This window comes from Eretmochelys imbricata, chromosome 27 (genome assembly GCF_965152235.1).
Source record: "Eretmochelys imbricata isolate rEreImb1 chromosome 27, rEreImb1.hap1, whole genome shotgun sequence".
Lineage (NCBI taxonomy): Eukaryota > Metazoa > Chordata > Testudines > Cheloniidae > Eretmochelys > Eretmochelys imbricata.
The window spans coordinates 6,337,397-6,349,799 of record NC_135598.1 but is presented as its reverse complement, the minus strand read 5'-3'; the positions used below and the strand labels follow the sequence as shown (position 1 = coordinate 6,349,799).

Genomic DNA, 12,403 nt, shown 5'->3' with positions numbered 1-12,403 from the left:
CAAAGCTTATCAGAACAGTGGGGGAAGCCTGCGTATCTCTTACATACTGCAATGCTGAGCCCTAAGGGGAAAGGTTAGTGGAATATCAACTTCAGCCCCGAACTGCCTTGGACTCCATACACTGCAGTGAAAGCTTCAATGTTGGTTAATATCAGGGATTGTTTCCATTAGAACCAAAGGCTACAACTTAACGAATTAGTAAAAACTGAGCTTACCCTGATTATACCAATTGCTCCAGCTCATTTAGAAAGCAAAGTTTTCGTAGGCTAACAAACTCCACCCTGACCACATGCGCCTGGTGCCAGCCAACTTTACAAGATGTCTCCAGCAACTGTGCTAACCGCTAAAAAGCCACCCTAAACTGGAAGAATATCGGTGCTATTCATGAGGCATGACAAACAGCACCATCTGGACATACATAACTTAACTACATTAAAGGCAGGTCTACACTACAGCAGGGATAGACACTTTGAGATCGATCCACCAGCGGTCGGTTTAGTGGGTCTAGTAAAGACCCGCCAAATCGACTGCAGAGCACTCTCCAGTTGACCCCTGTACTGTACCTCCAACAAGAAGAGTAAGGTAAGTCGACGGGAGATTTTTCTCCCGTCAACCCCCTGCGGTGTAGACCCCATGGTAACTCAACCTAAGGTACGTAGCTGGACTTGCGTAGCGTAAGTTGACTTACCGCAGTAGTGTAGACCTAGCCTAAGATTCTGCATCTGGCACAAAAACCACTTGATTAAAAGTCTTGCCCCTCCCAAACATCAGGCCTGGTCTTACTAGCCATACATTCTAAGTGGCAAATCTTCTAGAGGAAGTGGGAAAGAGCCATAAACATTCTCTTGTGCCCTCAAGTTTATAGTTGCAAGCTGTGAAAAGTCTTTATTCTTCCTAAGATTTAAAAAAAAAAAAAAAAAAATCACATATAGACATTCAGTCTGCACCTCCAGACCTCAGTGAGTGTGCTGATACACACTGGTGTTACCATAAAGGAGTATATAGCAACTGACATGTGTGACATAAGCCACAGTTAATGGTTTTGGATTCATCTTTGCTATGAAGCCCTCTATTTGCCTAAAGCACAGGTAACACGTTCCACTACAGTTCAACCAGACTCCACACATCAACCATGAAAGAGGAAGCACCATTCCCGTTAATGAGGAGACTTCTCTCCATGGCTCGTTTAGTTCTTTGACATCTTTATCATGAGTGCCAAAAGGCAGTGGCAGCTTTTGTTAGACGGGCACACTCTGAAAGAGAGACTGAAAAGGGCCCTGGGCTCTCATCAGCTCCACTAAGTCATGCAATCCCCACAAAGCAATTTTAGCAAAATGAAATATAGAAAGCCATTCAAAATTATGATCCTGGTTTACTGTATTTATGGAAGATTACATGGGACTCGAGTGTGGAATGGACCTTTCTAGGAACCAAGGATAAGGACTGAATGAGTAAAGAGAGGAAAGGAATGAAAGCACAAAATGAAAGGAACTCTGAAGGGAAGAGGGGAGATAGAAACATGGCAGGAATGAAGAGATGTCTGGGAGTAGTGGCAGGGAGAGAGAACAGATGGCTCGGAAGCTTGGGTTATAGGGGATGGAGCCTTTCACCATTAGGTCAGAAGTTTGTTTGCTGCCTTGGTTATTGGTAGCCAAGTGCTTCATGGAAGCCCCAGATAATCAACTGAACTGAGTGCTTGTCTACCCAAATGTTCAGACTGTGGCAGTCTGGGGTGTGAATCTACCCCACACTAGCCTACTCCAAACTGTCCATGTGGACCCTGCTGACATGCATTAACAGTTAATACACTTTAACTAGTTCTGTTTCAAGAAGGACTAGATCACAGCACACGAAGTAACTGTTAATGCACGTAAGCAGGGTGCACATGGACAGTTAGCTTGTGGAGGGCTAGTGAATGGTGGCTTCACACCCCAGTTTGCCGCATACTATAGGTTGGTGTAGATAAGCCATTAGTCTACTTCCTAGTAGGTAGGTTTCCTTATCACAAGAGAACCAACACACTTGGTAACTGATCACCTTGGTAGTGTCAGTAGAAGAGACAAGGAGGAAATGGGCTCGGAGACTGAACTCCACCCCTCGCATCCTCAGAGATAATCCTGGCTTGGAAGAAGGACCAACACCTACTGGGGAGGCAGCAAAGCTTGGACTCACCACTATCTGTGCTAAATTGTTCTGGAGAAAAATGGCTTTAGTCCCCAGCAGGGTCAAGATGGCATGTTTGAGAGCAATAAATTCACTGAAAATAACATATTGTGCACAAGAGAAAAGAGGAGAGAGCATGATCTTTCGCCTCCCCACCAGTGGAATTAGCTGATGTTGGCAAGTGCTTTGGAGACAGAAAGGACTGCTTTAAGTATTATATTATGTGGAGAATCTTTCCCCAATATATCTGATTTATTTTGAAATCCTCCAAAGAAAGCCCAACGGGATAAATACTGCTAACCCATATACCATTTCTTTATTGGGAGGTGTGAAATGCACAGTTGTGGTGGAATCTAGAGAGATTATTTGATAAATCTGATGGGAAAATTTCAGCAGAGAACAAAAAATTTGCACCATTTATTCTCTCAAGTCTGAGGCTAGATACAGATGCAGCTGCAAGGCTTAAAAAAATACTGCTTGCACATGAAAAAAAAAATTCTACTTTCCCAACTTACTATGAGCAACATTGATCCCTATTTCACTCCAATGGAAAATATTTAGGGCTGCAGCCACAAGTTCTGGAATGCTAGATTTATTCTACAATTTTTTTTTTTTTTTTTTACAAGGAATGTCTATGAGATAAACATTAAAGCTTAGAAGTGAATGCAGTATTCTATTTCCCAGAAGATAGCTATATCCTATAAAAACACTGCTGCTCTGGAATGCCCCAATACAAAGCCATGTAACGTACGTTTCATTTTCTGCTCCATTGGTCTTGTTCTTGCGCTGTTTCTGCTCGTTGCTTGCGGGAGGGGTCTGTCCCATGGCAGGTGGCTTCCGTTTTGCTAACATCTTTCGTTGTCTTTCTATCTCCTCCCGCTGGGAATTTATCCTCTCCTGTTGCCTTGGGGAGAGGGAGTGGGGTGGGGCGAGAAAGGGGCAGAGAGACTATAAAAATACAAGTAATGGAAACAGATGACTAATTACATGTACATAGCTGTTGTTAGTATCCCCCCCCAGATTAGCAAAATGATTTTCAAAATCACTTCTCCTAGGATGAGTAAATCAAGTGTTTTAAACACAAGGTATGGAAAGACATGCCAACTGTGGGAGGGAGGTGTCAAATCCTTCAACTTGATAAAGGTTAGTCAATTTATAGAGCGAGGGAGTCTTCATTTGCTGAAATATGAGAAACCCTCCAACGGATTAAATCCTGCGCCCAAATCATAATAAGCATGCAAGTGATGATCTCTCTACTAGTGAGGAGTTGAGATCATCTTAAAGAAAACCCAGGAATGAACCATGATTTATAGTTAGCCATGACAGGAGGTTGGCTTTGTCAGCTACCCCACTCACTTTTCATAGGTCCCTAAAAGGATCTATTCTAGATCACTGCCTTCCCTGCAAAGCGAGCCCTCTACTGCACAGTTATGGTCAAATGATCCCCAGCTTTTAAAGGCAACTTCTTAAAGCAATTCAAACCTTTTTCAGTTCCACCAATAATGGACCTTCTTCTTGCAGAAGAAAGCTATCATTAAAACTGCCTGTCATTTTAATTTAAAACACAGGGTAAAATTTTGAAAAGCACCAAAATTACTTAGGAGACTAAGTTCCATCAGCTTTCAATTACACTCTGGCAGTTAAGTCACAAAATGGGAGTTAGAGATTGCAGGTAAAACTTTCAAAAGCACCTCTATTTTCTTGTCTCTTGCAGAAGAAAACAAAGGACTTCTTCCCTTAAAGGAGATTCTAAAGCCCCGGACCATCTGTGCACTGCTTGATGAAATGGGTTCCCAAGTCAGACTACAAAGAAGCGACTCAATCTTAGAGGATTGTGCATGCTCTTGTCTTTGCATGCTTGTAAATAAAACATTACTTCATGTGAGATATATCTGCATGGAAGTCCCACTTAATGGCCTGGGCCAGGCAGGAATTTACAGGGTACTTCTATTGATGACTTGTGTAAAAGGGTTTTGTCATTTCCATTTCCTGGGTTATGCAGCTCCCTTTCTCTCCGAACATTGTTGCCAGAAAAAAAGTTAAGTATTGTGGATTTTCTCTTTTAAAACTTCTTTAAAATAATACACACAGCCTGGTGCGACCAACCATAACACACACAGTTGTGAAAATCCATCTAAAAATCCAGTCTGCTTACACCTTGAAGACAGAATCAGGATTGGATTCCTGCCCTCCTCCTCAGTCCTATCCCCCCTGACCCAGCATTGCACAGTTGGCCAGGTGCATTGAGAATATGGGAGGGTCTCTCTCCCCAAGAGGAAACAGGTGTGAATTTTACTGCTATTAGAACATCTTCTATATCTTTAGCTGCTCTCAAAGAATTTGCTTAATAAAGCAAATCTGTTTTCACCATAGACAAGCACTGCTGTCAAAGAGAAACCATCAGTTAAGCTAGGCATAAAAGGAGCAACTTGGCGTTAGCCAAAAAACTTAGATATTTGTATTAAAAAAAAGGGGAGGGGGCGGTTTGTTTAAACAAAACCTGAGTCCAAGAGAAATGTCTCCATTATTTGTTAAAGAACGCATACATACTTCTCCTTTGGCTTGCAGCCAAAAGACTGCTGAATTAAGAACCAGAAGTGAGACTAACTTCACGGATGTTCCAAGATGAGAGAGTTGCAAAAAGAGTTAAAAGTAAATTTGTTTTAATCGAGTGTCACTTCTAACTGAAGGCATAGGTAATAATTAGCACTATATAATTTGTGTACCTTTAACTCATTCAATCTATCTTTTCTGTATTTCAAATGGGTGTAAGATAGAGGCCATGACTACTTATAGTCACTGTGGCCTTTTTTGTGAGAGGCAGCATTAGCCCACTGTTCTGGCTACACCAACTCTGGTAATTAGATTCTGACTCCCTAAACTACAATAGAGTTTTTACTGGAAGAATATTCTTTGCTGTCTGGCCTAAAAATATTGTCTAGTATTGTTTGTGCATTGTCAAATAGTAGCTCAGTTTCAATCTAAAGGGCAGTAGAGATCACCTCATATAGCTCACATATTAGCCAAAAGTGCTTTGGGATAACAGGCACGAGAGATGGATTTTCTTTTCTGCCTCCTGAGAAAAAGACGAGAGCTTCTACTCTTACTTGATGAGGTTCTGGAAAGCGTAGCCATCTGTCCACTGCTCGGTGAAAGAGGCCCCATGCCGGACTGTAGTGAAATGACCCAGTCTCAGTCGATCCTGCATGCTCTTATCTCTGCATGCCATCTTTTCCTGTTTTGACTGAAAGAAGACAAGACAGTAGTGTTGAATCAGCAGCACTAATGATCAATTCTGAGCTGAAAGTTATGCAGTATTTTAAATACTCTGTTCTTAGCCAACTCTTAATATTGCCATTGACAAGGATCAAGATGAACTGGCAAAGCTCAGTTAGTGAAGCTTCCACAGCACCTGTTCTACAAACATTCAGCTCCATCTAGTTACAAATCCCTTACTTTCACAGACGGGAGGTCATGCCCAATTAAGATCAATCAGTGCCGCAACTAAAGCAATTCAAACAAGTTTTCAACACTGCCACAATATTTCCTGATACCTTCACGCATCAGATGTAAATGGTTTAACAATATATAAAAAAGGACTAAATTAAAAACATTAACTGTAATGAAGTCTTTTAACACTGAAGCAGGCTGAAAGCTGGTAAGCAATAACCTAGTATTTTTATAGTGTGCTTTCATCACTAGGACTCAAAGCACCTTACAAGGACATTCTCCATTTTACAGCTAGAAACAGGCAAAAGTTAAACAATTTCCCCTAAGTCACAAAACACATCTGACACCTAGCTCTGAGTCCTAGCTCCCATTTACTGGGCCATGGTGCCTTCTTGTGTAGTCTCCTCCAATATTCTCTTGCACTGCTAGGATCACAGATGCTACTTTATACCTACATAACCATCCACAGCAAGTAATGCCAAGTGAATTATAAGATGCAACAACTCAGGCTATTCTGCTCAGACGAATGGATGCTGGTTTCCTTTTGAGGTTGACAAAAGAAAGCCAAAAGGCTCTGCACTTTGAAAGCCATTGCCCATTACCATTTCAGAGAAATAATTCAAAATGCACAGCTCTAATTCTGTATTTCAAATGACTACAAGTTTCACTCCATTCTGAAGAGCAAGTTTCCAGAGTTCAGGACAGGCATGACAGAGTGAGTGTGTTTTCCAAAGCCAGGTGGCTCTGGATACAGAGACTTGGAAAGCTAGCAGCTCACCTTTTCTATAAGGAGCTTCTTGCTCATTGTCACACATCTGTTCAACCGTTCCTTGTATTTCTCCAGCATCTTTTGCTGTTCATCAATCTGCCGTCTCAAATCACAGTTGGCCTAAAAAGAAAGTACACAAGGTCAATGAAGACAAAATACAAACTTTCCGTGTTCAAGGCTGCCCTGAAAAAGCCAAGCCATGTATCACCTTGAAAGGTACTCTACTCAGCTGGCTCCAGGGAACAGGTCAGAGAAAAGCAAATTAGCAGCCAACTTGTTGCCAAGATAAAAGATCACGTGAATCCACTCTCCATAGTATGTATCTGGTCCCATTACCAGAGTATCTGAGCACCTATCAACACCGTGGGAGGTAGGGAAGGGATATCCTATTTCACAGGTTGGGAATTGAGGCAGAGAGACATAGGGCATGGCTACACTAGAGTTTACAGTGGTGCAGCTGCACCACTGTAGCTGCTCTAAGTAGACGGGAGAGAGCTCTCCTGTCAGCTTAGCTATTGCCACTTGTGGGGGCTGGTGTAATTATGTCCACACTGGCACTTAGGTCTGTGTAACTTATGTTGCTCAGGGGGGTGATTTATTCACCCTCCCACCCAAGCAACATAATTTAGGCTATGTCTACACTACAGCTTATGTCAGCATAAGTAACTTGCCCAGGTCACATGGGAAGTCTATAGCATAGCAGTGAACTGAACTAGCGTCTCAAGTCCCAGGCTCTCACAATAATCACTGGACCCTCCTTCCTCTCTACTGAACACTGACGGGAAGCAGCAAGATGACATCCTTTGCACTTTCAGCTGTAGGATTGCTCTCTGGCACAGCTGGTCAGCCCTGCTATAGACTCTCTTTCTGGAAACTGGGATGTGTTTCAAGAACATCAAGGTTGCATGGGTGTTACCCTTGTAGGCTAGAAAAGGACATACCTAAAAAACAGAAAAATCTGTCATTTGGCATCCAATTAAGCCTCAAGTGGTGTAGGCCTCTTAAAAAAAAAATTAGGAGTTACTCTTGAGGTCACTAGAAAACAGAATTATTTGTCATCCTGGTTTATTTGAAAGTGTTCCACAAAAATCTTTCAAGTTTTTGACCATGCCATAAAAAGCATCTCTCTTTCACATACATATTCTCCTAGATATGGAGGCCAGACACCCAAGTATAGTCTTTGCAGAATAAGGGCCTTAGTGTGGTCAGAAACAAGCATTTTTTATGGAATGTTTTCAATACAGAAGAGTCTGGAATAAAAGGAAAAGTTCAGTTTTGCTTTCTACTCCTTGACTCTTGCTTTCTTCTGGTAGACAACATGCCTACATGTCCGATGGAGTCTTCCAGGTAGGGTTCCCTGCCCCACTGCGTATTTTCTCCAGTGCTTTATATGCTTTCTAATTTAGAGGATAGCTTCCATCGCTTCCTTTGAGAGTCAAGTGACAAGTCTCCTAGATCTCATCATTTAGAATGAAACAGTTTCTTCAGAAGAAGTTCTTTTACTTACAAATAATGAGATAGAATAGCTGTATCCATCAGATCAGCCTAATTGCTATACTTGGTATCTACATATACTGGCAAGCCTGCCTATAGCTTCTACCTCAAGAACTCCTATTCTCAGCCTAACCAATTTGCCAATTATCCTTTGAAAAGGTATTCATGTTATCTCCTTCTCTACGAGTGTCAGTTTCCCCAAATGTAGTATAGAAAATCCTGATTTGTGCACGTGTTCCACTTTTGCAATACCAGGATGCTACAAAAAGCAGGTTTTTACAAGAGCCTTTTCATGTTTACACTTACTCTTAATAAGTCATCTATCCTCCCCTCCTTCTTCTCCAGGTCAGAGTTTTTATTGTTTTCTAGTGCAGATATTTTTTCCATTGTGAGGTCAGACTGCAGAGACAAACATCACAAAACAAAGTCAGATGAAAACAGATAATATTTCAGCTACAGAAAGCTTGCTATATATGCGTCTTGGTCATTTGTCATGGTTCTCAATAGTTTATTCTAGAAAGTGGGGCTTTGTGCAATCTAGAACTCTGGTGAAACCAGGATTTATTTTCACTCTTCTCATTCTACAGGGTGCACACCCCTAGCATAAAGGTCAGACAATACGATCAGACAAGTGTTAGAAAATTTGGCCATGGGGAACACTGAAATCGCAGTGGCATCTGAAGAGCTCCAAAAGCCCCACCTTCTGTTGTAAATATAGATTCTTGTATTGCATTCACGAATTTTGTTTAGTGCCCTTAAGGCTTCCGGTTTTCAATGTTCTCCCAGGCAATAACACAGCTAGCATGAGGGGAGGTGTAAAATGCACAGCCTCTCAGCCATGATTTCCAATGTATTTCAGTTCAAAGCTAAAATTTCAGTAGGTAGACAGAGTAAGACTGTGCACATTGAAGATCTCAGATTGGCTTAGACAGGATGTTAGTCTTCACACAGCCCTACGATGGCCTTGTGGGGAAGTATTACATCTGATGTTTGTTTTCCATTTGTATGCTCTCGTTTTAAATAACCTCCTCTAATTGAACTGTTCCCTTTTAACAGCAGAAACAGATACAAGTCTGTTTCTGAAAACTTACATATTGGATTCCCTGTAACATAAACAGGAATTATGGGTACAGTGGGAAAGAACAGCCCGTACCAGTTGGCAATTGTTTCTTAGACTCAGACTTTAGGGCCAGAAGGAACCATCATCATGTAGTCCAGTGGTGCTCAACCTATTTACCATTGTGGGCTGCATCCAATATACTACCTGTATGGTCCTGAGGATGTCACATAGGCTGCAGCTCTGTGCTGATTAGGCTGCAAGTGGTCCACAGGTTGAGAACCACTGATCTAGTCTCGCCTCTTGCGCATCACAGGCCACAGAACTTCACCCACCCATGCCAGCAATAGGCCCATGACCTCTGGCTGAGCTTCTGAAGACTTCAGATCTTGACTTAAAAAGACATCAAGTTACAGAGAACCCACCATTTAATCTACTTTAACTCAGCAAGTGACCCACACTGCAGAGGAAGTAAAAAAAATCCCACAAGATCTCTACCAATCTGACCTGGGGAAAAATTCCTTCCTGACCCCAAATATGAAAATCAGTTAGACCCTGAGTATGTCTTTTATCAGGTCCCAAAGTGTTCTAAAGAGCAAGTAATCGCCATCATCAGTTAGGTAGGGAAGTATCCATTTTACAGTGAGAAACAGGCACAAAGAGGTCATGGGACTTGTTCAGGGTGACAACAGAGTAGTAGTGTCACAAATAGATCCAACAGTCCAAACGCAGTCCCTCGATGAAGTCAGTAGGTTGCCACCTACCAAGACTCATGTCCCTCTTCTCTTCTCCAGTGCCGGAACTGCACCAAATGTAAAGCTTCGATGGAAGGGGGCAATGTGCTTTACAGTTTGTTGGCCTATACCTGTGTCTGTTTGTGCTGGACGGAAATCTGTTTTTGGGAGGTGCAGGAATGCTCTGTGTTCCCTGATCCGGTAGAAGAGGGGCTGCCTTGCTGGGCCTGCAACAGAAAGCCAGCATAATTATCTACTACCAGGTATTAACGTGACTGCAATTCTTCATGCAAACACACACTCATTTTATATGGAAGATGCTTTCTGGTCTCAATGTCGTTCAGCTAAAACCATTTAAAAAATGTTTCCGAGGTTTGGGCTATGAGAAGGGAAACTGATCCTTCCCAGAAAGCCCAGCTCAATCAGTTAAAACTTGCAGTGTTGCCAACTCTCATGGTTTTATCGTAAGTCTCATGATAATTATTGTTTTCCTTAAAGCCCCAACTCCTGGTGTCAAGTGGATGTGCAACAATTTTGGCCTTCATTCTTTAAGAAGTGAGTTTTTAGACCTCGTGGCTGTGGAGAAAGCTTCAAAATGTGACACACACACACACACACACCCCCCTCCAGCCTCAAAAAGCAGCAGGCAAATAAACACCAAATCTGTTATTTTGACATAATCTCATGATTTTTGGGGAGCCGGACATGATTTTTGAACATTTGGGGTTGGCACTCCTGCAAAAGATACATTTCTATGAACTTTAATATAACTTCAGTAACATTTCATCAACGTTCTCAGCTGTCTTTATGCAGTGTTGTTGTAGCCATGTTGGTCCCAGTAAATTAGAGACACAAGGCGGGTGAGGGAATATCTTTTATTGGACCTACCGCTTTTGGTGAGAGAGACAAGCTTCTGAGTTTACACAGAGCTCTTCTTCAGGTTTGGGAAATGTACTCAAGAGTATCACAGTAAGTATAAGGTGGAATAAATTGTTTAGCATAAGTAGTTAACACCTCTCCATCACAGTGGGGAAAAGAAAAAAAAGCTAGGAGGGGCTCATCTTTTGAAGGTGTCCTGCAGTTTTCCTTTGAGGATTAGAAGAGGTCAGATATAGAGTTATCGCTTTGTGCTGTGTTCACCCACAGGTCTTTTATCTTTTTCTGTGAAAGGTTATTTGAGAGTGCAGTGGTTGTCTCTTTTCACCCACTGTTATTATTGGGTATTTAGTTCACTAGCACACCACACGTGATAGGTATGTGTAGAACCCATGGATCTTGAACCCATGGCGTGCTGTGGGGGATGTTGATAATTGCAGCAGTGGAGATATGTCCACAGGTTTTGCATCTGTTGTGCTGGCAGGGTCTGATGCTGCTTTGAGTTGTTCTGCTCTGGTATGTGGGGAGCTTGCTTCTGATGATGAGCTTAGTGAGGCTGGGTAGGGGGTGGTTGTTTGAAGGCCAGAAGAGGGGGATTCAGAAAAGATTTCTTTCAGGATGGTGTCCCCATCGAGTATGGGTTGTAATTGTTTGATGATAAAATGTATGGGTTCCAGTGTAGGGTGATGAACATGGAAGTGTAGGACTGGAAGGGACCTCAATAAGTCATCTTCTAGTCCAGTCCCCTGCACTCAAGGCAGGGCTAAGTAATAATTAGACCATTCTTGATAGGTGATGGACTAACCTGTTCTTAAAAGCCTCCAATTACAAAGATTCCACAACCCCCCCTAGGCAATTTGTTCCAGTGCTTAACCACCCTCACACTTAGGCTTTGTCTACACTGCACTTTCATTGTTAAAACTTGTCGCTCAGGGCTGTGAAAAACAAAAAGCCCTGAGCGACAAAAGTTTTAATGACAAAAAGCACCTGTGTGGACAGCACTTCGACGGGAGTGGGAGCCGCTCCCCTGTGGATGAAGCTACCACCCCTCATTCAGCGTGATTTTATTTTGTCTCCACTGTGCATCTTACAATGGCCTGGCTGCAGCGGCACCAATGTAAGGGGCACAGTAGAGACATAGCCTTAGGAAGTTTTTCCTAATTGCAGCAAGTGAGGCTTAGGTTGGGCATTAAATGACAACTAGAGGTGTGTGGCTGGAGAGGGTTTCATTTCTGTACTGAAGCAGGTTCACTTGGGGTATCTGGGTGGCCCATTCCATGATGTGGTCTACTTCTCTGGCAAAGTGTCCTTGTTTGGCCTGGGAGCTTAAATGCACAATTTTGCTAGATACTGAAAAATTATGGACTGAATAGAGACATTGGATTTATGGCTTATTACAGCCATATAACCCACTTACCCCCTCTGCCAGCTTCCCCCCCCCCCACACACACACTTTACTTCCCCATGACTAGAGAGGTGTTAACAGGCCGCTTCACCTTTGAATTGTCCCTTGAAATATGTTTAACTACTTATGCTAAACAATCTGTTTACTTTGTATTTAGCTGCAACATTGAGTGCATTTCCCAGACCTCAAGAGCAGCTCTGTGTAAGCTCAAAAGCTTGTCTCTCTCACCAAAAGCAGCTGGTCCAATAAAAGATATTCCCTCACCCACCTGGTCTCTCAGCCGTACTGGCAGTTACTCCAGCTTTGAGAGTAGTTGGTTTAGCCTAAAATCAGTCAGGAATCTACTTCGGCTTTATCAATTTAGCTTCTTAAATTGAAATACAAGCATCTACACCAGACAGATTTCTCTAGAAGGCAAAAGTTGCTGGAAGCAACTTTTCACATAGGTCATGAAC

General features: G+C 42.4%; 1 protein-coding gene across 5 annotated transcripts in view; it reads right to left on the bottom strand.

The window, feature by feature from the left end:
* The window catches only part of TLK2 (tousled like kinase 2), a 52,598-nt gene that overhangs the window by 19,092 nt on the left and 21,103 nt on the right, over positions 1-12,403 (bottom strand). For all 5 annotated transcript variants that reach the window (XM_077806191.1, XM_077806193.1, XM_077806192.1 and 2 more), the window contains 5 exons: positions 9,799-9,894; positions 8,183-8,275; positions 6,392-6,502; positions 5,271-5,407; positions 2,915-3,067 (listed from right to left, as the gene is read on the bottom strand). In XM_077806191.1, coding sequence (XP_077662317.1) covers positions 2,915-3,067; positions 5,271-5,407; positions 6,392-6,502; positions 8,183-8,275; positions 9,799-9,894 — 590 coding nt within the window. The remainder of the gene's footprint in view (positions 1-2,914; positions 3,068-5,270; positions 5,408-6,391; positions 6,503-8,182; positions 8,276-9,798; positions 9,895-12,403) is intronic.